The 22,470-nt window shown below is 46.2% G+C and overlaps 1 protein-coding gene across 2 annotated transcripts in view; it reads right to left on the bottom strand.

Annotated features, from left to right (window-relative positions):
* The window catches only part of LOC147880268 (uncharacterized), a 139,715-nt gene extending 117,825 nt beyond the window's left edge, over window positions 1-21,890 (bottom strand). The window contains exons 1-2 of one of the 2 annotated variants that reach the window (XM_087370532.1): window positions 21,436-21,890; window positions 21,077-21,214 (exon numbers count right to left, since the gene is read on the bottom strand). In XM_087370532.1, coding sequence (XP_087226658.1) covers window positions 21,077-21,214; window positions 21,436-21,663 — 366 coding nt within the window. In that variant the 5' untranslated portion in view covers window positions 21,664-21,890. The remainder of the gene's footprint in view (window positions 1-21,076; window positions 21,215-21,435) is intronic. The other variant, XM_087370531.1, reaches the window with a different exon arrangement.
* Between the last annotated feature and the right edge of the window lie 580 nt (window positions 21,891-22,470).

Raw genomic sequence — 22,470 nt, 5'->3', positions numbered from 1 at the left:
TAATGAACCCTCCACTTCAGCCCACAATGGCTTGTATGAGTTACTTTCTTGATTTGTACTTTGTCTCATAGGCTTGCGAGGCCTTCTAAAGATGTCAATACAACTTCCTTTCTTTCTCAAAATATTATGTACTCAAGCAATAGCGCCACGCTTTCTTGCAGCTCACCTCTCAAGGCCTCAATTTACTAACTAGAGTACCCAAGAAGCAAGCACCAAAAGCCAAGGGACAGGGTGTTATGCAACCAGCAAATACCTCAACTAGTGAATATATAGAAGATGATAGTACTCTACATTAAATAAGGGTGTTTTGACAGACTCTTTATAAGCACTACTCCAAAGTACTCAAGATAAAAGTGCCCTCACCATGACGCATCACTAGCACACTACTAGGTGCAGATGATGTTAGAGCCATTTTTTAATCCATTTATGCCTGTAGAGTTTATTAAGAAATGAAGTCAAAGCAAACAATTCATCTAGATTAGAAATTTCCTTTCGAGCCACTCAGTTTTAAGCTACCATACAAATCATCATTGAGGCAAGGACGCTCAGGTTCCCTTTCCAATGGCTCAAGATTGGGCCATAGTTATTATTCCCTACATCTAACGTTTGACCAGCCTCAGCACAAGCCTGCTTTACACTAACTGTAAGTACGTGAGAGGATTCCGTGATGGAGACAAAGTAGACAAACTCATGTTGTAAAATTCAAACGAAATGAAGTTTGCAACTTTAACTTTGATTTAACATTATTTGCTTCATTTGGTGGACAAATATGTTTGCATATCATGGATGATGTTTGGAAGGTGAGATCACAACCACAAGCTCAAGACCTTGGCTAAGATATTGTATATGGTATCTAGAAGAGTAATCGAATGCCACTATCGCAGATATATGTCATGTCTTTTGTAAATATTCATATTTCCTAAGGCCGTGGCCAATGTAATAAGGGGTAGGGGATCGTTTTTTCTTTATTAAGGTATTTCCTCCGAACCTCAGTTGAGGTTGAGTTAGTCACCACACATGTCTTGACGCTAGTTATGGTCCATCCTACGGTTCTCTCTCTATGACTACCCTAGCTTTGCAGTTCATTTTTGTTGCTGCATTCAATTCACCTTCCTTCAGCTCCATTCTCTCTTGTAGGCTTCCCCTCATCGGCCTGCTCCTCCCTCCCCTGTTGTCCTTCTCCTCCCCGCCAGCCTGCTCCCCCTCGCCGGCCTACTTCTCCCTCCCCCGCTGTCCTCCTCCTCCCCGCCGGCCTTCTCCTCCCCGCCAGCCTGCTCCTCCCTCCCCTGCAGCACCTCTATCACCACCCCCCCGCCGCACTTCTGCCCCCCTGTGGGTCTCCTCCCCCGTGCGGCAATTCTGGCCCCGCCCCGGCCTCCTCTCCACCACCCTCGGGTTGTCTCCTCCACCTCTCTACTCCTACCTTCTTTCCTAGCCTCTCCCCCCCTCCTCTCTACTCCTACCCCCTAGTCCTAGCCTCTCTACTCCTACCCCCTATCATAGCCTCTCCCCCCCTCCACCTCTCTACTCCTGCCCCTAGTCCTAGCCTCTCTCCCCCTCCTTCAGCCTTCTTCAACCCCCTCTCTCCCCTCAGCCTTCACCCTCTCCTCCCCTTTCTCTCACCTAGCAGCATTTTTAGTCGGACGGAGCTCAACAATGTTCGAGTCAACCTTCCCACCTCAATTGACGATGGCTCAGCCTTTAGCCAATCCTCGCCCGCTTCCACTGGCCATGAAAACCATCACGTTCTCAAAAGACAAGTTACAGCAACTCAGAAAAGATACAGAGCAGGAGAGTTCGACATCACTCTTTGCTCGCATCCATGGGTCCCACCCTTCCAAGCTACAGGCCAGGGATTGGATGCTCGCCACTTTACCTGGAGACCTCGCAGGGCACCTCACAGATGTTCGTCTGCTTGGTCGAAGTTTCTTTCAGGTTGTTTTTTATTCCCTAGATGCAGCAAGTACAGTGCTTTAGGCCAGTCCTTTAGCACTGAGCTCCAAGAGGATCTTCTCGTTGGGTTTTGACCCCGTGAAACAGGATGGCTGGACGATTTCACTCTTCCTCAGATTTCCCGGCCTCCCTTAGGTGTGTCATCGACTCTTATCTTCTATTGGAGCCGCTTTCGAGATGGTCAACGAGATCCCCCCCCCTCCCTCTTCGGCAGAAGAGGCAGTCAAGTCGGACAGGGTAGGTCGTTGTCTCTAACCCTAACATCACGGATGACCACATCATGCTCCAACGTTCAGATGGCTCATTCTTCAGGAAGAGAGTCGAGATCGTTGGGAGATAGGATCAGTGTAGGATTTGCAAGACCCCTAGGCAATTTCCCAGAGACTGCCCAAGGAAGAGAAGAAAGAAAAGGCCTAAAAGGTCTACGGGTGGCGCCTCGCAGCATGCCTAGGACTGACGGCTATAGCCTCTCGTCCTGGGCCTTCTTCTATAGCACGGCCAAGACTGTCGGCACATCTTGCTCTAGTCGTCCCCCATTGGTTGCCAGTCAGAGTTGCTGAGCCAGTTCCACATCAAGCTACTCATGGCGCCACAGACCCTTTCTTACAAGCGAGAGATATTCCTATCCTAGTTCCTAGTGCTGATATTCTTGTCGTAGTTCCTAGTGCTGATGAGGTTGCTCGTGTCCCCTCAAATGTTCATGTGAAGGAGCTTCCTTCTATGGAGCAATTTGTTGCTGAAACCCGTGCCATACTCCATGCTAATGCTACTTAAATGGCCAAGCTTCATTAGCGCCCTCCTTTCTCTTTTGCTCCTCTTTCTTCACCTCTTGACAGAGGCAAGGGGATTATTGCTTCTACTCCACCTTCCGCACGTATTAGATCCTCCGCACACCTGCGTCAGATGCATCACTCAGGAATTCTTTTGCAGACATGGCAGAAATGAGTTAGAGGAGGAGTTTGTACCCTCTACCTTTGGGAAGCACGTTGTTCAGATCACTGTGGATAGAGATTCCTCTTCTACAAGTGTGGGAGTGCTTTCCCCAGTTGACTTCCCTCCTCTTTATATGAGGAATTTTTCCTAGGAGAGGGATGTCTCTGCTACCAAGTCGGGTAAGGTTTTTCATACGGCCTCTTCCTCTCGCCAATGAGGATTGTCAGTTGGAACGTTCGGGCCTTGGAGGTATACCTCACCAGCCACCGTAGGCAACTGATTCGTAACCCACTTCATCCACGTGTTGCTAGGGGCTCCATTGATATTCTTATGATTCGGGAACACTAACTACATGTCAGGGATTGTGCCAAGTTGGGTAAGCTTCTTTCAGGCCAAACTTTTTTGTCACCTACCTTGGGCACCAGGGAAGGTACTTGCATTTCTGTTTCTTCTTCAATACTCCCCTTGGTGATTGGACATGGGATCATAGTTCCCTCTAGAGCTTAGTGGATCATTCTTTTGATTGGTGGGCATAAGGTTGGTTTCTTAAACCTCTATGCCCCCAATTCAAGAGGGGACCGTGTCCTTTTATGGAAGGAGCTGCTTGGATCATTGGGGGTGATTTCAACATGGTTGAAAGCCCACAGACAAAAGAGGAGGTAGGGAAGGTGGTATTCACTCCCTAGAGAAAGCAGCCTGGGATGCCTTCCTTTTTCGGTACAATGGCAAAGATGCTTGGCATGATGATGCTTTCCACACTCAGCCACAATCACTCATGTTTTCTTGGTCGAACAGGAGATTGCACATGCCTATCCATGCACGGATTGATAGATTTTGTGTGCATGATTGGGCTCTGGACAGAGGTGGGACAGTATGCATTACACCTAGGGTGTCAACTTCATATCATTTTCCAGTTGTTTTGTTGGTTTCAAATCCTCAAGTGAGGAGCCGCTCTACCAATATCAGGATTCCATATGCCTTCTACATAGAGGAGAGCCTCAAAGAGGCAGACTTTTATCATTCAGTTGCTCGTATCAAGAGAGGTGAGATCCTCACGCGAGAGGTATCCGCCAGCAATTGGCTGCTCTTAAGAGAGAAGAGCAGAAGAGGCCTACAGATGCTTGGGTTCAGGAGCGCCTTACTGCAGCAACAAGGACTCAGCAGCAGTCACAGTTAGATCAAAGAGCAAAGTGTGCTTTTCATGTCATAGAGTCATTTTGGACTCAGAAGGAAGGTAGGGTCAACAAGCAGTTCTTCTCTACTCTTGGCCCCAGACATAGTAAGGAGAGCGTTTCATAGCATGTTAACTTAGACGGAGTTTTACAAACACATCTAGATGCCATCTGGCAGGTAGCCACAGATTTCTATGGCTCCCTTCTTATAGCAGATCTTGACACGCAGGCCAGAGATGATGCTCGAGTTGTTATTTGGCAGCACTTACCTATGTTGGTCACTGGATATATGATAGTCTCACTTGATGCACCCTTCCCAACATGAGTTCAGGACTGCTCTTTCTATCCTTCACAAGGGCAAGTGCCTTGATTCAGATGGGCTTACCCCCTCTTTCTTTATTTCTTTTTGGGATCAGATTGGGGATCACATTACCTCAGCCTTGCAGGGCATTTGGGACTCGGGTGAGATGCCAGACTCACTTACCAAGGGCCTTATCCCAAAAGGGGGTTGTAGGAATTTAGTGTCTCAGTGGAGACCGGATACTCTGTTGGGTACCTTGTACAAAATCTTAGCAAAAGCAACCAGCCTACGTCTGCAGCTCTTTCTTCCAAATCTTATATATGATACGCAAACAGGGCTTTGTTCATGGCAGGAGCATCTTTGATAACATCTTCTCATTTTGGGAGGCTTCTGATTGGGCAAGGCATAATGGCCATAGGCTTGCCATTCTACTCCTGGACTTTGAGAAAGCTTATGACAAAGTGGACTGGGGCTTTCAAGAGGGTACCCTCACTCGCTTTGGATTCACAGATGCATGGATCAGAGGGGTGTCAGCTCTCTACAGATCAGCCCATAGCCAGGTTCTCATTGATGGAGTCAGGAAAGACAGGTTTTAGATTACCAGATCGGTCCATCAAGGATGCCCTTTAGTCCCCTTTCTCTTTTCTTTGTGGCCGAAGCTATGAGCTATTACCTTAGAAAGAAAGAAAGAAAGAAATAAAGTTTATTAAAGTCTTCGGAAGACCGATGGCGATGGGTCTATGAGACTGTGAAAATCCTAATACAACAAGCTGTGGTAGTGGAGCTACTAAACGAGCGTCCATACCAATGCAAAATGCAAAAATGCAGAATGGCAGTAGGAAGTCCTAAGTACAATATAGTCATGTCGATGGTCGACTATATATCAATCTCAGCATCGTCATCAATATCATCATCATCATCGGCAGCAGCAAGATATCAGGATGGACGAGGCAGTGGAGGCATGAAGTCGGCAATAGAGTGTTGTCGGCCACTCAGAGGTGCGGTCCTATAGAGCTCAAGCTGATATTATAGGGCTGAGTCTTACGTTGAGGTAGAAGGATGGGCAAATGACAAGGCTGTTTTTTTGGATGCCACACCACAGACACTCACCTCGTTCAGGACGGCCTTGGATTTGTTTTGCACTGCAGCAGGGGCTCATATTAATTGGAACAAATCCAATGGAATGGCTTTTGGATTAGTGATGAGGACACTCCAGACTGGGAGATTGACATAGGATTCAATTGGATTCGGAGGGGTGTTTCCATCACGTCCCTAGGATGCCAGGTTGGGGTGGGCATCTCTCCAGCACAACAGTTTTCTCCCGTGTTGGCAAGCATCAGGAGGAAACTCATTTTTTGGAATTCTGCCAAACTTGACCTTGCATCCAGAGTAGTGGTTGTAAACCAAGTCTTATTGGCTACTACCTGGTTCGTTTGCTCATGTTGGTGCAGATCTAGAGGTTGTATCTCTCAGCTCATGAGACTTATCAAGAACTTCCTATGGAGTGGACTAGATGGCACCTTAGATGTTGTAGCCAGGGTGGCTTGGGACCCTCATTCACCCCACAGGGGAAGGAGGTCTCAATATTATTGATCCGAACTTGCAGTGTATGGCCTTGCTGTGCAAGTTTGTGGTGAGAGGATTGATGCCTGGACAGGAGTCATGGAAAGATTTTTTCTTACACAGCATTCAGTCTTGTACACCATCTCATGAGGGAGATTGGATGGACAGCTCAAGATGGATTTTTACTTCAGCCCATCTTAGATCTCCCTCTTCCCCTCTCATGGCTTCCATTCTGAAAGCTTGGGGATGCTTCAAAGACACTCTTCAGAGAGTTCTACCCTCCTCTCGCAAAGAAATAGACAGGCAGCCAGTCATGTGAAATGACTCTATATTGGATGACCATGGCAGGTCACTAGGAATGTCACATTATATGTAGTGGTCTAGATGGGAGAGGGGACCTGCTTTCACAGTGGATGCCTGGAAGGCTTTTAGGAAGCTTCCAGAGGATCAGAGACTCTATCGGGTGGCCACCTCAAAGGAAGTACAATCAGGATGCAGCAGATAGAGGCAACCATACCAGCAGAGTGCATAGATATAGATGACATGCCGATCACAGAGTCCACTTGGTTGGGAGCTTTCACGGGGACGGGTATTCCTTTACAGGTTATTGCCTTGTGGAATGCACATGAGGAGACCCTTGTCTTTGATGTTTAGTCGGGAGGCATACTTCTAAGATCTTCAGATCATATTCTTTTGGAGGTTGCCTTCCAGCCTATTACGATTGCAGGTTACATGGAGTTGGGCACGGACTCACAATGGTATCTTGATCCTGACCCCGTTCTCCTAGCACTTGGGTCTTGGAGACTCTGGTTATATGGTAGTTCCCCCATTAGGTTCTTGCAGTGGGACCCAGGGGAGTGGGAATGGATTGATGAAGAGCACCGAGAGAAGAGCATCCCCTTCTTTCGTTACATAATCACAAATGCCAGGAGATTCCAGCTTACGAAAGCTCCTCATTGGGATAGTTTTCAGATTTCTCCACAGGTGCAGAAAAACTTTTGGAGGAGGCTCTAGAAATCCCTCAGGAATAGAAAGATCATTCTCTTCTTTTGGCTTTCTATTCATGGAGGGATTGTAATGAACCTGTGAAGATCCAGGTTCGGGGCTGACCCTACTTGTCCTCGATGCCACGCAACAATTGAGTCAGTTCAGCATTGTCTCTACGAGTGCAAACAGGCGAAGACGATCTAGAAGGGTGTTGCCAAGATATTTAGCATATTTCATAGAGCACCCTTCTTCGTGACTTGGGGATCAATAGCATGGTTATCTCTTACTGGCCCTCCGGTGTTTTTTGAGGGACATGACTCGGACTCAGCCTTCATTATACAACGACACTCTGTGGAGTCATATTCTCACTAAGATGTTCCCTTCAATCCTTTCAAAGCTGCTCATGCATCATGAGAGATTCTGGCTAGCATTGCAGCTTGGCATATTTGGAGAGCCAGATGTACGAAGGCAATGGAGGGTTCATAGGTTCACCCTTCCCAGTCTATGGCAGTATGTGGACTGATTCTATACACGCACTGATGGCCATCTGGGTGAGCATGCAGGGATCCTCCAAAGCAGCTACAGCCAGGAGAGAGACTTTTTTCAGAGTTTGGAGTGGTTATCCTTTCTTCTCTGAGTCTTCTTCAGGGTTCAGGTGGCATTTTCAGCCTCCACCTTGGATTTTTGTTAGCTCTTTTTGAGCTGGGTTTTTTTCTCATGCATGGCATGATGTACTCCCGCATTAGAGCTTGCTCTTGCGGTTTTCATTCATACTTAATGAAGTACTCTTTTTGGAAAAAAAAAAGATTTGAGCTAGGAGAGAGACTTTTTTCAGAGTTTGGAGTGGTTATCCTTTCTTCTCTGAGTCTTCTTCAGGGTTCAGGTGGCATTTTCAGCCTCCACCTTGGATTTTTGTTAGCTCTTTTTGAGCTGGGTTTTTTTCTCATGCATGGCATGATGTACTCCCGCATTAGAGCTTACTCTTGCGGTTTTCATTCATACTTAATGAAGTACTCTTTTTGAAAAAAAAAAAGATTTGAGGCACGCAACCTCCATCTAGGACATTTACAGCTCAATTGATCATTGGATACATTTGCATACATTTGCCCCTTGTTTTGGGCTGATACTTTTGCAGAACAGCTATCTTTGGCAGGGGGGTCCTTTGACCGGACAGATATTGTTTTGCAGGTAATATTTTTGGGAAAAGCACGTGCATTTAGCTCATTGTTTGAGCAGTCAAGTTTTTGGTTGGTCACTGCTTGACATTTGCAGTCATTTTTGGACAGCCAGCTCCTTTTGCAGTGAAAGCCTTGAGGCTACTCTTGAGCACGCATTTTTCCTTCAGGGATTTATTTTTGCAATGGGAAGCAACGATTGGATGGCTATGTTCTTTGCTGTGAGGACAAGCTCGATGGACCCAATTATCCCATGTGATCATACATGGTGAAACATTTGCTGGTTGCCAAAAAATTTTGGGGTATTGTCTCAGGATCTCGGACCTTCGACCTCCCTCTGTGGCTCCCACTACGGCTACTGCTACAGCTAGTGCAGCTGTTACAGCCATCTCTATATCTACTCACTCTTCTACTACTACTCCAGCCCCTCCTCCCACACCCAACCAAGCCAGATGGCATGGTAGAGATGCCCAAGCACATTCTATCATTGCTTTTTCAGTCAAGAGACACATCATTCCTCACATTCAGTCTTCCAAGACATCGAAGACTGCATGGGACATCTTGGCTAACCTTTACCAGGTTTCGATTAATCCATCCTAGTAATGTTGTGATCTTTGACTCTTAGTCAGAGCTGCACTTGTCAGGCCTCTGTGTCCAAGACAGCATTGTCAGGCCCCTTTGTTTCCAATCCACATAATCAATTTAGGATCACCACCATAGGGTGCTTTAGCAGTCACAGTCTCTTAGTTTAAATGCAGGGCATAATCACAGCCTGTGGATGATCATGTGGTGAGGTCGCCATTTCAACAAGCTCAAGGGGGGGAAGCATAGAATGGGGAAGCACAGATTATAGGAAGCAATGTGGGTGATTGATCTCAACCAAGTCATCAACTTTCAGATTTGGTTTTGATCTCATCTATAAAACCAAGCCAAACATTCAACCTATCACACCTACACAAGGCAACAACTCTACTAGCATCCATCGGTCATGGAATTCAGAGATTCAAATAAGGGAGGTGGTATATGAGGTTCAAACGAGGGAGGTGGTATCCCCCATCACAGTGAGGGTTCCAATGAATATCAACCAAGCTTGGAATAGGGGTCATCAAGGTCCATGTTGTGATGCCAATTGATCACTAACCCACTCTTTTAGATACTATTGCAAACATGGTAATTCCTCAAACAAAGATACAGAGGATAATGTATTACAACTTGGACAAAAAACCACTACTTCTACACCGAGAAAAAGATATTGTTAACCATTTGGGTTAACATTATCACATCTTGCGCCTTCCCACAAACTATTGTAAATATGCGCAATGCGCCCATAGCAGCTCATTAGCGTGGATGATATTATTTCAGATGCTCAGGTAGTGTCCAGGACACTCAATGAACTTCCTAAGTCCTGCCAAGGGTTTGCTGCTACATTGAGGTTGGTTGCCATGGCAAATCCCAACACTTATACTTTCGAACAGCTTGTTTCCCTTCTCCTGCAAGAGTAGTAGAGTTGCACAAATCGTGCTGTCCCTCTCAAATTGCAAATTAGGCTTTTGTCGCTAATCACAAAAATAAGGAAAAGAACGGGCAAAATTACAGCAAACCCAAGCCTTCTGGAGGCTCATATTCTGTTGGACACTCATCTAACTCTGCCCCGTCTGATGCAAAGAAGAAAAACAGCAAACGCTGTAAAAAAATTGCAGGAAGCCAGGACATGGCATCTCTGAATGTCGCAAGCACATCGTTTCCAAAAAGAAAAAGCAGAAAAAGGGACTTGTTGTCACTACTCCTACTGCTGCCCCAGATCATGGTCATGAGGCAGCAAACATTGCCACCAAGAGTGGGCTTTCATGGTGACATGCCAGTACCATCTAGAGAAGCATGCTACAGCCTTGTCTATCATAGATTCCAAGTCACATTGGTGCTTCGACAGTGGTGCTTCCAAGCACATCACTTCTTGCAGATCACTCTTTCAAACATTGGGGGCTGCTCCACATGGTGGCACAGTGACATGTGCCAAAAATGCATCATATCCTGTAAAAGGGATTGGCCAAGTCGAGGTCACTTCAGTTTCACGTGATATGATCACGCTCATGGATGTTTTGTTTGTCCTACGTATCAAGAAGAACCTAATCGCCATTGCAACCATATCCTTGAATGGCTTTCGGGTTCTCTTTGATGGTTATCGATGTGCCGTGTATGACAACCGGTACGATGACAACATAATACTTACTAGGTCACTTTCTTTTGGGCTATATCATCTTGATAAATATGACAAACAGCCAGCTGTAGAGGCAAATTTGGTTGCTGAATCTGTAATTCCAGATTCCCACTTATGGCATGCGCGGTTGGGTCATCTCAACCACAAAAGCTTGGTCAAAATACATTCACAGGACATGTGGTTGCTCTCTCACCCATGCATGCACCAGCTAAACATGTTTGTGAGCATAGTAGGCAAGGAGTTTCGAAACGGGTTTCGGGGTTTTGGAAACGTTTCGAGGCAAACCCGAAACGTCTGTAAAAACGTTTCGTGCATAATAGGGTATTTAAATATATATTTTTCCCCAAAAAATTTAAAACATTCTAGATTATTATCACCAGAAGTCCAATACTTGAAAAAAACTCATGAAACATAGTGCACAGACATTTGATATGTCACTTAGAACTTCAAACTGGATGCTTGAAAAATATTACTAAATCCTAAATCAAAAAATTAACAACACATCATTGTAGATTCAAGCATCAATGATCATATTTCAAAATTGAAAAAGATACATGGATCATGATCATGATTTATGTCTGTGTTGCACCTGGACGGCGGGCTAAAGAAAAATGTACGGGCTGAAGGTCGATTTCAGTATACGGGCGGCAGTTTGAGACGTACAGGTGGCAAAAATGCAACCCGACACCAAATTTCCCAAAATTAGGACAAATTGGGATTTTTTGAACATTGTGGTTTTTTGGGGGTCCCAAAACACGAGTTTCTGAACCGTTTCGTATGTTTCGGACTGTCCCGAAACGCATTTCGAGCCTACTATGTTTGTGAGGCATATTATTGGGTAAAATACACCATTTCTCATTTCCAAAAGATGGGACAATTCGTGCATCCAAGAAGCTTCACCTTGTGCATAGTGATGTGTGCGGTCCGACGCAGACAACATCTCTTCGGGGCTACCTTTACTTTCCTACCTTTGTGGATGACCACACCAGATTTGCTTGGATATATGGCATGAAGGCCAAATCTGATGTATTCCCATGCTTCAAACATTGGCTTGCCATGGCTGAAAATGAATCAGGGCACAATCTCCTTACTCTACGCACTGACAGGGGGGGAGAAAGAAAGAAAGAAAGAAAGTTTATTAAAGTCTTCGGACTCCGACTCTAAACAAGGAGGGGATGTCTCCAAGTGTGATCTGTGTGTCGACCCTCTATCTGAGCTGTCGGGTCACGGGCTCCGGGTCACGGTCATGTCGAGGCCTCATCTCGTTGGGATCCATGTGATCTAGCAAGTGTGATCTGTGTGTCGACCCTCTGTCTAAGCTGTCGGGTCACGGGCTCCGGGTCACGGTCATGTCGAGGCCTCGTCTCGTTGGGGTCCATGTAAGGAGATTGTGCCCTGATTCATTTTCAGCCATTGGCTTGCCATGGCTGAAAATGAATCAGGGCACAATCTCCTTACTCTACGCACTGACAGGGGGGGAGAAAGAAAGAAAGAAAGAAAGTTTATTAAAGTCTTCGGACTCCGACTCTAAACAAGGAGGGGATGTCTCCAAGTGTGATCTGTGTGTCGACCCTCTGTCTGAGCTGTCGGGTCACGGGCTCCGGGTCACGGTCATGTCGAGGCCTCGTCTCATTGGGGTCCATGTGATCTAGCAGAAAGAACTCCGTGATAGAGCTCTGAGAGGGATCAACCAAGGAAGAAGTATGCTCCCGTCTTCGTGCTCGGAGTATCCTCTCGCGATGTCTAAGCGCCTCATGAATGAAACCTGCCAAACACCGCTGGTCTGGGTAGGAGAGGAAATGGGCTAAAATCCCATAACTATCTCTGAAGAGGCGGTGGAAACATCCTCGGATCTCATAGTACACAAGACACCTGAAGATGAAATGCTTCTCTGTCTCAACCTCCTGTATGTCACATGGTGTGCATATGCGCCGCTCCCTGGGTAGTTGCTCTGCTCTGCCGCTCTCGATGCGAAGTCTGTGTGAAGAGACCCGGAACTGCCCAAGAGAGATCCTCATCAAGTGGGGTAGGTGAATCTCTGTGTATCCTGGTGGGTCAATGAAACCCTCCGCTGTGATATGTAAGAAGTGATCTCCGTAGAAGCTAAGCTTCACTGGGAGTTCACTCGGTTCCAACCAGGTCCGAAAAGTGTGTAGCTGTAGTAGATCCTCACGGATAACCTGGTTGACCTCGTGTGATAAGAGGGGAGAGAACGGAGCATCCATGCTATACTGGAAGGGAGGTAGTCTATCCATGTGGAGCCCCAGTCGCTCAAACCATCTCAGTGTACGTGCATACCAGCACCTCTAATCTCCACCTGCTGCAAGTGCCATAGAAGAGGATAGAGCTATCCATGGTAGCCTGCTACGCCCCGAGGTATAATCCCCATATTCCCTAACTCGGTATAGATATGTGATGACCTGAAATGCAGCATCTAGCTGTAAAGGGGGTGACCCAAACTCAGCCTAAATGATCCATGGTAGCCTGCTGCGCCCCGAGGTATAATCCCCATATTCCCTAACTCGGTATAGATATGTGATGACCTGAAATGCAGCATCTAGCTGTAAAGGGGGTGACCCAAACTCAGCCTGAATGATCTGGTGAGGAACGGATGACTTACCACGAATCATCCATGATAGCATGAGAACTTGTAGCCGCTCCACACAGGCCCACTCTGTATCCGACAAGTCTGGCCCCCAACAAGGGCTGCCGTACATCCCCGCTGGGCGAGCCAAGGAGTCAAAAAGCAACCCCTTGGTGCGTGGATCCTGAAAGTGTAAGCGGAAGCACTGCCTCTCTAGCCTGGCCAATGAGGCATACCCTCTACTCAAGCATGCCTGCATCGCGGGTCTCATAGTGAAGCTCGGTCCGGAGAAGATAACCCCAAGATAAGTGTATGATGAAACTATCTCAACAAATGACCCCGCAAATGTGAACTGCTCCTGACGCATGATGGCTCGAGATGTATTGAAGATCATGACCTTGGTTTTACCCAGGTTGACCTTCAAATCATGAGACTCACAAAAGGATTGTAGTGCTTCTAGGTGTCTCTGAAGCCCCTCTGCTGAGGAAGACAAGAGAGCCACGTCATCTGCATAGAGCAAAATCTGGATCAGCGTGCCCGCAAGAGAGCAACCTACACCCCCCTGTGTCTGCATCATTGTCTCGAGCTCGTCAATGTAGAGACCAAACAAGGTAGGCGACAAAGGACACCCTTGTTTGACCCCGATGGTACTCATGATCTCGTCTGTCCACCCCGATCCTGCCAGAACTCTACCAGAAACTCTCTCGTAAAGTGCCATGACAGCCCAAATGATCTCCTAGTCATAACCCAAGTCCTATAGGCGCCGTATGAGGCGAGCTCTCAAGACCGTGTCAAATGCCTTGCGAAAATCCACAAAGCAACAATAAACCCTCTGCTTCCGTGACCTCGCCTCCTCGATGATACATCTGAGCGTCACAATGTGGTCCATGGTTCCATGATCACGCCGGAATCCGGCCTCAACCCGACTCTACTACGATCTACACCTACGCCTAGAGTGCTTTGGCGGTTGCTAGAAACCCAATATTTCATGCGCCCACAAAGCATATTGAGGTCCACTATCACTATGTTCGAGAGCAACTGTCTGGTGGAGACATCCAATTGTCTTATGTTCCCATCGAGGACAACTTGGCAGATCTTTTCACGAAAGCTTTACCACGGCCCAAGTTTGAGGCATTTCGACATGCTTTACACTTGGCTCCTTTTATTACGTGAGGGATCACTCTGTACATATCATAGGTTGCTATATCCCTCTAGGACGATAATGTGCAACCGTGATGTAGTTTCTAGGTATTCTTGAGATATTTCTAGGATACTTCAGCCATAAAATGGAGGGGATTTTGTTAGCACTTTACCCTAGTATGAGCCTTGTAGGTCAGGTCAACTCTAAGAGTTGACTTCTCTGGTCAACCATATGGTTGACTTGGGGGCCATATAGACCACCCTTTGTATTTTTCTCTTATCCATTTGAGCAGCACTACGTTTTGCTCCAGTTTGTTGTTTGCCTCCCGCACTCCACTCCCATTCCATTGCTTCCTGCACCCAACATTCATCACACCGTCTCCGTATTGAGAGTGGTCGGGCAAAGGGCATACCCCGAGAGGATCGCATCTGCACCTTGTGCGATTCTTGGGAGATCAAGTCAGAAGAGCATTTCGCTTTCAAATGCCTGGTATACTACAAGATCGAACGTGTGTACTATTGCCTTTTCAGATATGGTTTTGGCTCCCTACCAAGCTTCATGTCCTACCCCGCTTTCGTTCGCTTCCATGCATAGAGTTTTCTCTTTATGTACCAATGCCATTATGGGCAAGATTATGGATTTTCTTTTGTCTCCGTCCTGGGTGTTGATGCCCATTTAGTGGCTCCACCCATCAGCTCATTCTCATAGACACTCTCTGGTCTTCCAAAGACTTTAATAGACTTTCTTTCTTTCTTTCTTTCTTTCTTCTTTCGCTTCATTTCCAACATTTGGTATCAGAGCAGGCTGCCCTTGCTCCCCAGTAACCCCCCGCACCTATGGAGCATTTCTGTCGTGAAAACCCTGCATTTTGTTGTAAAGAAAGTATGAAATCAGCATAGGCGACTGATTTTGGAGCTGATTTGCATTCGCTAGTGGTTCATGGTCGACTAGTTTTTGTCAAGTTTGAACCTGTTTTTGCTGTAGCAGGCGACCTGATTTCCAGCCCAACTGCAGCATTCTGGAGCACATTTTCAAAAAGACTATTTTTTTGTCAGTTTTGAAGCTGTTTTGTGAAATCTAGAACAGGTCAAACTACTCTTGTTCAGTTTTTCATCTCCTGAACAGTTCTAGAGTAAGATGACTTCATTTGGAGCTGATTTGGTGTGTCTGCTCTCTTGCAAAGGCCCTCACAAATAGGTTGAGCGTTGTCGAAATCTGGGCAAGAGCCTTGCACAGTGCACACCATACATCTCCATGTCCAGCTCCACATCATCCTCAGACAACAGAACTAAAACCATAACATATGTACAACACCGCCAAACCTTGTCACAAACATGCCAGAAACTTCAACAGACCAAGGTAAAACTAACAAACCCACCAGCTTCCCCCTTTGAAGCTGGGAATAGACTGAATCCTGCAAAGTACCAAGTGTTATGGGTCTTTTCAGCCCAATCAGCAAACAATGCAATCCAGAAACAAATGGTTATGTTGAATATCTGATCCAAGCCCTGCTTGGCACACCTTCAAACTGCACGCTCCTCAATTCCTCGACTTCGTAAAAGTATAGAGTTAGACTGGACCTTCATGAAGACCTCCATCTTAGCAGACCTTTCACACCGAGGAATTAACGGGGGGGGTGTAGTCCATCATGAAAGAGCTACAAGTAGCCAAGGATAAATGGGCAAAGTATGGTTGCACAATCATCAGATGGTTGATTAGATACTTGGAGTAGGCCGTTTATAAATTTGAGTGGGAGAATCCTCATGAAAACAGGTTTTTAGTGATCACAGACAAACACGATGGTACATTGATAATATTCTCAAAGAAGTAATTGAGAATGTGGGATCAGAAAATGTGGTCCAGGTTGTGATGGACAATGCATATAATCAGGTTATGGCTGGTGATATGCTTGAGGAGACATATGCTCACATACTTACACTCGTTGCACTTGCCATTGTCTCAACCTGCTATTTCAGGACATTGGCAAGCTAAATTGGGTGAAGCCCATGCTTCAAACAGCCAAGTGGATTGTAACTTTCATAACAAGGAAGCAGCAGGCACTCCATTTGCTGCACACATCATGAGCTCTTAAGCTTCTAAGATGGTCTTTGCATGCATCTATATGGTTTTGGGTAACATGTTTGATGTCAGGCAAGCCCCAACGGCTAAAAATTCTCAATTCTTTGTAGAATTTTGGACTTTAGAACAACAAAAACTTGTACGATTGGATAGTCTCACAGAGGTATATGATTGACTGAGTCATGAACAGTAGAAAAGATACCAATTCAAAGTTCATTCTCATACAGTCTCAAATTTTGACAAACAAATCACTTGTGCTGGAATGTCCATATTATCCAGCTTCTCCAACATCTTAATCCTTGAGTTCATACACAAGCCCCATGGTTGCACCCTATCTATTGACAAGACTTAGAAGCTGCAAAAGTAAAGCACACAATGTCCTCCTAAAATGTATTGCTAAGAAAATGGTGTTCCACAAATTTTAGTTTCTTCATTTTGCAGCTCTGCCACTTTGTCCATTCTTATACTGCACCCGCATAAGATATTTCCATACAGTTAAACAGCTGAATAAAGTCAATCATGTAAAGTTTTAAATGCTAATCGACAGTGGACTCTGATTTGCATGTCGTAATGTACGTGATGCACTCTCTTTTGCACACTCCTAGGGTTGTCCTTCATCGCATTTGAAGAGCAAGTGTCTAGAAACTAACCAGCAAGTGCAGAGTAGTTGGATGACAACCATTCAGCAGTACTTGTGAATTATTATGGCTTGCAGGTGAACTGCTTTTTTCCTTGTCTTTTGCAAACACTGGATCTATAGTCTTGCAATTAGAGCATGACATATTTATAGTGTGCTATTGGGGTATTTCAGGCAAAGTTATACACCAGCTCAATACATATAGTAATTCCTAGGAATCATTCTCTTGTATAGCTGCAAGGCTGCAAGGAACAGGTCACTCATGTCCACGGGAGTGAAGTGGAATCTTTTGGAGCAGACCCAAAACATAGCAAGACTCGCCACTAACTTGCTTTCACAAGGTACTAGTGACTCTTCAGAAAACTAGTATTCTCCCTCATCCGCATGAAGAAAAGGAACTAATTTGAAGCCTGCAAGAAAAGGAACTAATTTGAAGCCTGCACAGATGGAAAGGCTTGTTTTTTTCCATGCAAACCTCCATTTCACAAGGAGCACCAAAGAGAGGGTCTTTGAAGAGGTTAGTGCTCATTTACCTGCTTAGACTTTAACTTTAGAGTGTGGAGTCTAGATAATAGAATTAGTGTAACAGACTAGTTCCTGAAAATTTGAATTATGCAAGTTGCAATATAATAATTAACATTTTTGAATTTGAAAAGTGGGCGCTGGCTTTTAGCCTTTATGTTGTGGTATTTGTTAATTGGTCTTGACTCTTCAACAGTTGATAGTACATATGCATGATTTTTTCCAAACTTATGCTTGTACAAATAGCATAGATTTGGGAACATTCAGCACATTTGTTTGTTTGGAAGGTTCAAAAGTTTGGTTGCAATCTGCCTAGCAATTGGACGGAGTGGAAGTGTTTGCACTTTGATTGGAAAGTCCCTAGCATCTAATGTTTTCAACCAAGGAGAGCACATTGGATGCCAAGCAGTCTGCATGGGCTTGCAGATAGGTGAAAGGACCCTGGCAGTGTTAGAAATGTATATGCTTCTGCGCTTGCAGATAGTAGAAAGGACCCTGGCAGTGTTAGAAATGACCCAACAGAGGGTACGCACAGCCGAAGACTGATAGTAATGCCCAGGAGCTCACACAGTGTGATGTGGGGTGTGGAATCACAAACTTCTTCAACTTATGTGCATAGAATAGATGTGCAGACTCATCAATAGACAATGAACCAACCAAATAGAGAAACCACCAAAATAATATATTTCCATCCAAAGCTATGGACACAATACAAAAGAGATAGATCCAGAGTCCCACCAATGGTGTGGTCCTCTGATCTTACCACAAGGTACTTCTCCTATCTGCTGGCTATCTCTAGACTCGAGCCCGCATGCTCCTTGTCGAGCTTCTGTAGACTTGGTCACCGTGCCTTGATCTCTACACCTTGCTGCCCTGGATGTCAGCCTAGGTGTGCAACCCTAACTCAGCTTGTCTGCAGCTCTTCAGCCTCCTATACACCTCCTGGATGTAGGCCCTATAAGTGCTGATCTGCTGCTCCAGATGATATGGAATGAGGCCAAGGGCCTCTGCTTTTATAGGCCCCAAGGGGCTGGGAAAATCTACCGACCCAGGCCCCTAGATCTGGCCAACCTGGTCGGTTCTTCCTGCCCCCCCCTGGCCGACTTTTCTGGCCCCTCCTGGGCCGACTTTACTGCCCTGTATAAGGGCTGTTCATGGGCTCTTTTGGGCTGCTGCTTGGCCCCAAGGGCAGCCCCCATTTGGCCCTACTCTTGGGCATATCTATGACCAGGTGGCCGGCCCACCATAGGCTCCACCTCTGCCCCTTCTGTCGTGCTGGTTCTGCCCTCTGCCAGGCTCTCTCCAGCCACGTGTGCAGCGCCGTACTGATCCGTACTGCTGCTGAGGTCAGCCGCCATGTGTCGCCATCATGCAGCCACTCCTCACCTCTGTCTGGAGCTCCAAATCGCCACTGATTTGCTCCTGTACCTTCTCTAGATGTGCTGCTCACATGACAGCCACGATGCTGTCCATGTGGCAGCCCCTTTCTCTCTTTTTCTGTGGGGTACTGCCCTAGGTCTCCCTCCCCCATGCTCTCCTCATATGGGGGCTTACAAATGGGGAGGTGACCATTCCAACAGGCAGCTCAACAGGTTGCTTGCTAGATGTAAACTCTTGGGTTGTCAGCGAAAGGTTCTTGGGAGCAGAGTCGGAGAACATTCGCGAGAGCCAAAGTTCACTAGATTACAAGGCAGCCTCCATTACACCTTTGGCTAGCACAAACATGACAGCCTGTTGAAGAGGCTGAAACACAAAGGAAGCTCCACAAGGATTCTAGTAAGTACCACCAAGTCAGATTATTTCCCCATCGTACTTTTCATAGAGCAGCCACTTAGGAGTTACAGTAGTAGGAAGTGACGATCCCAGATTAGCTCTACTGGGAGGAGGAGGTTTTGGGAGGCCATCACCCAGATCTGGACCCTAGATGGCAAACCCCTGAGTTAGGTGCATTGGACTGCGGAAGCCATCGAGAGGAGTAGGGTAGTAATACAAGAGCAAGCCGCCAATCCCTTTGAAAGGAGAGACCCTACTGCAGGAGCAGTAGCCTGGCTCACTAGGCTTGCAAATCAATATAAGTGCACGAGAATAGATATAGTCGAAGCCAGATGATCAGAGTACTCTTACCATTCCTCCCAAGCCAAGTGGGTTCAACAGGGCACGACCTATATCAGCAACTAGTGTTGGAGGTGGCAACTCTCACGTGGCTTTGGTGACACGTACACATGCATGGTCTATACATACTCCTTCCTTCGCATGATTCCAGTCTCTCTTCAGAGAATGCATGGCGCCAACCTCTCCTGGATTCCCTCGGCTAATGGCCACGAATCTCTGCACTCTTCACGGATCTGAAGGTTCAGGAATGATGATAAATAAGACTCAAGGCTGCACTGTGGATTCGAGGCGTATCTGATTCTCCAATTGGTTGTGGTGCTTGTTTCCTGCCTGGTTATCATGTAAACATTTCATGATCCTCCAACAAGCTCCGTAGAGATGAGGAGGATCATCGATGCTAGTTTCATTTAGTGCATGCAGCAATGTCTAGTTAGTAGTTGCATGGCGGCCACGCATCTTTGCACTCTTCACGAATCTAAAGGGTCACAAACAATGATAAATAAGAGTCAAGGTTGCACTATGGATTCAATGCGTATCGGATTCTCCAGTTGGTTGTGGTGCTTGTTTCCTGCATGGTTATCATGTAAACATTTCATGATCCTCCAACAAGCTCCGTAGAGGTGAGGAGGATCGTCTATGCTAATTTCAGTTAATGCATGCATTAATGTCTAGTTAGTAGTTGCATGACTAATACTTTGGAATTTCCGTTTCCTATCTTGGTTTTTTTACTCGCAATGAAGTACTATTAGGCTTGTGATGCATTTGTGGTTTTACACCTAGGCAGCTCCAACACCTTCACAGTGTGGTGAGCTAGATGCATATTAACTCTCGTTCAATAGCAAGTTGTTAAGGGCCAAGCATTCCAGGCCCCGGATAGGCCTTTAATGCGAGGAAATTTAGGCCCAGGTTCCCTCCACTGTTTTCGCAGCCCAATGGAGCCCATGATGAGCCTGATGGATGCTTTGTTCACACATAGCAAGATGCTTGAGGCCTTAAAGGCCCTCTGTGCAAAAAAGACCAGGAGAGGATGAAATCTCCTCGACCCTCTTCCAACAGTTTTAGGATTTAGTTAGCACCTGCTCCACCATGCTATCCAAGAAATCTTTGATTCAAGACAGATGCCCTTTTCGTGGATATGACTTATTTCTTAAGGAGAGGCAAAGCTGACATTCGATAATGGAGATGATCACCCTCTTGGATACAACCTACAAGATATTAGCCAAGATCTGTTTGCATCTATGTCCCCAACCTTATCCCTGACACGCCAACAAACTTTGTTTGAAGAAAGCATCTCTTCACGTTTTGGGAGGCCATTAATCGTCTTTGCCTCAGATAGAGGATATAGCCGTTCTAGAGGCCTAGCACGAGGGTTTACACAATGACTACGAGGAAGTCCAACAATCTGGTTGAGACAGCTCTCTTGGATTGGAAACGCTCTCAGAGTCAGGTCCACAGGTTGAGAGAAAATGGGTCACTTCAGTTAGTGTTCTGAGTGTATAGAACATGGTGGCGTACTTCAGCTAAAACCACCCACCTTGCACAAAAATCTCAGTGACTACTCACTGGACAGGCTATTGTAGCAAAGCTTCAGAGTAGTGACCAGGCAGGGCAAGCGTTGGGCTATGAACCAACAGCCAGCCAGTACTGTAACAAATATTTTATACCGGTAATTGATCACCAAATTTGTTAAGGACCGTACCTTCAGCGCAAGTACAATTGAGATGCCAACAATGAAAAGGAAAAAAGGCATCACAAAATCCGCCAACGTAATCCCATTCCATGGCGAATGGTTTATGGAAGGCCATAATCCACCTGCATCATCTACAAGTATCATGACCTGCGAAAGTAACCGTTGTGAGTGCACAATAAGCAAATTGCTGATCGCTATAATCAAAGTGGATAATCTTTAGCGGACACTTATTGACAACGCCCAAGCTGCCCCTCATCAGAAGCCATATGACAGCAATTCAATTGCAGACGATCTAGCTTTCAAACAGTACAAGTTGAAGACGTCACCCATGCTGCATATTTCGCTGGTCATATAAGAAAGAGAATTACCGCAATGGTTAAGCCTCTGAACACGTCGAGGGATGCAAGCCGCTTCCCCGAAGCTTGAATGTCTCCATTACCACAGGATGAGTTCTCTCCGAGGGGTTCTTCCCTGAGTAACAGTGGTGTAGAGACTGAGTCGAGATCATTTGGAGCATCTGGGGAAATCGAAATCTTCCCGATCTGGATATGCGAGGTTGTGGCAACTGATTCTCCCACTGACTTGGAATCGTGCATGGTTTGAATTTTGATGCTGAACGGCAACAAGCAGCAGCAGGATGTAGCTTCTATCAGAGAAGCCTTCCTTGGCACGTGAGTTTATTGACACGTTTCCACGCAGCTCAGATGCGCGCACACTTCGGTGCACGGCTGATCAGTTCACGTGTTTACAGAGTTTACCCTGATTTTGTTGAACAGCAACAAGCAGCAGACAACAGGTTGTAGCTTCATCAAGGATAACCTTCCGTGGCAAGTAAGTTTATTACTTGCGTGCACGACCGGACAGGTCGATCAGTTCACACATGACGGTGGGCACCACCCTCAAATCATGGATGGGCAAGATTGCCCGCCGCACATCTAGCCCACCACCCAAATGCATTCAATGCACCATGGGCGACCATGGGTGGTTTTAGCATGTAAACACGCTAAGGGAGGAGTGGTGGCGGTGGCCCTTGAGCACATAGATGCTCCAACAAGTCCATCTAACATTCGATTGGCCATCCATGTGCGTGAAGCATCGAAGCAAGACTGCTTCACCACTCCTGCCTCCCCTCTCCACTACACCAATTTGACCTGAATGCGGGTGGCAGGTAAGCCACCCCACAGGGCTCAAGGTGGTTAGACAAACGTCACACCTGATGACGTGGAAATAGGCCCTCAGGCAAGGGGGAGAGTCAACGAATCTTTTGACCTGAGTAGGTGGGTTTCACACTCATCTGATCAAGAATGAGTGCATGAGCATGTTTTCAAATTGGTAAAATTCTATTCGCCTGCAACTTTGGGCCCAAATAGGGGAATTGGCAAATCTCATCGAAGGGATGATGT

This window comes from Dipteris shenzhenensis, chromosome 32 (assembly GCF_047967505.1).
Source record: "Dipteris shenzhenensis isolate YYH24624 ecotype China chromosome 32, Dip_SZ_1.0, whole genome shotgun sequence".
NCBI classification, from domain to species: Eukaryota; Viridiplantae; Streptophyta; class Polypodiopsida; order Gleicheniales; family Dipteridaceae; genus Dipteris; species Dipteris shenzhenensis.
This window is presented reverse-complemented; position numbering and strand designations above follow the sequence as displayed.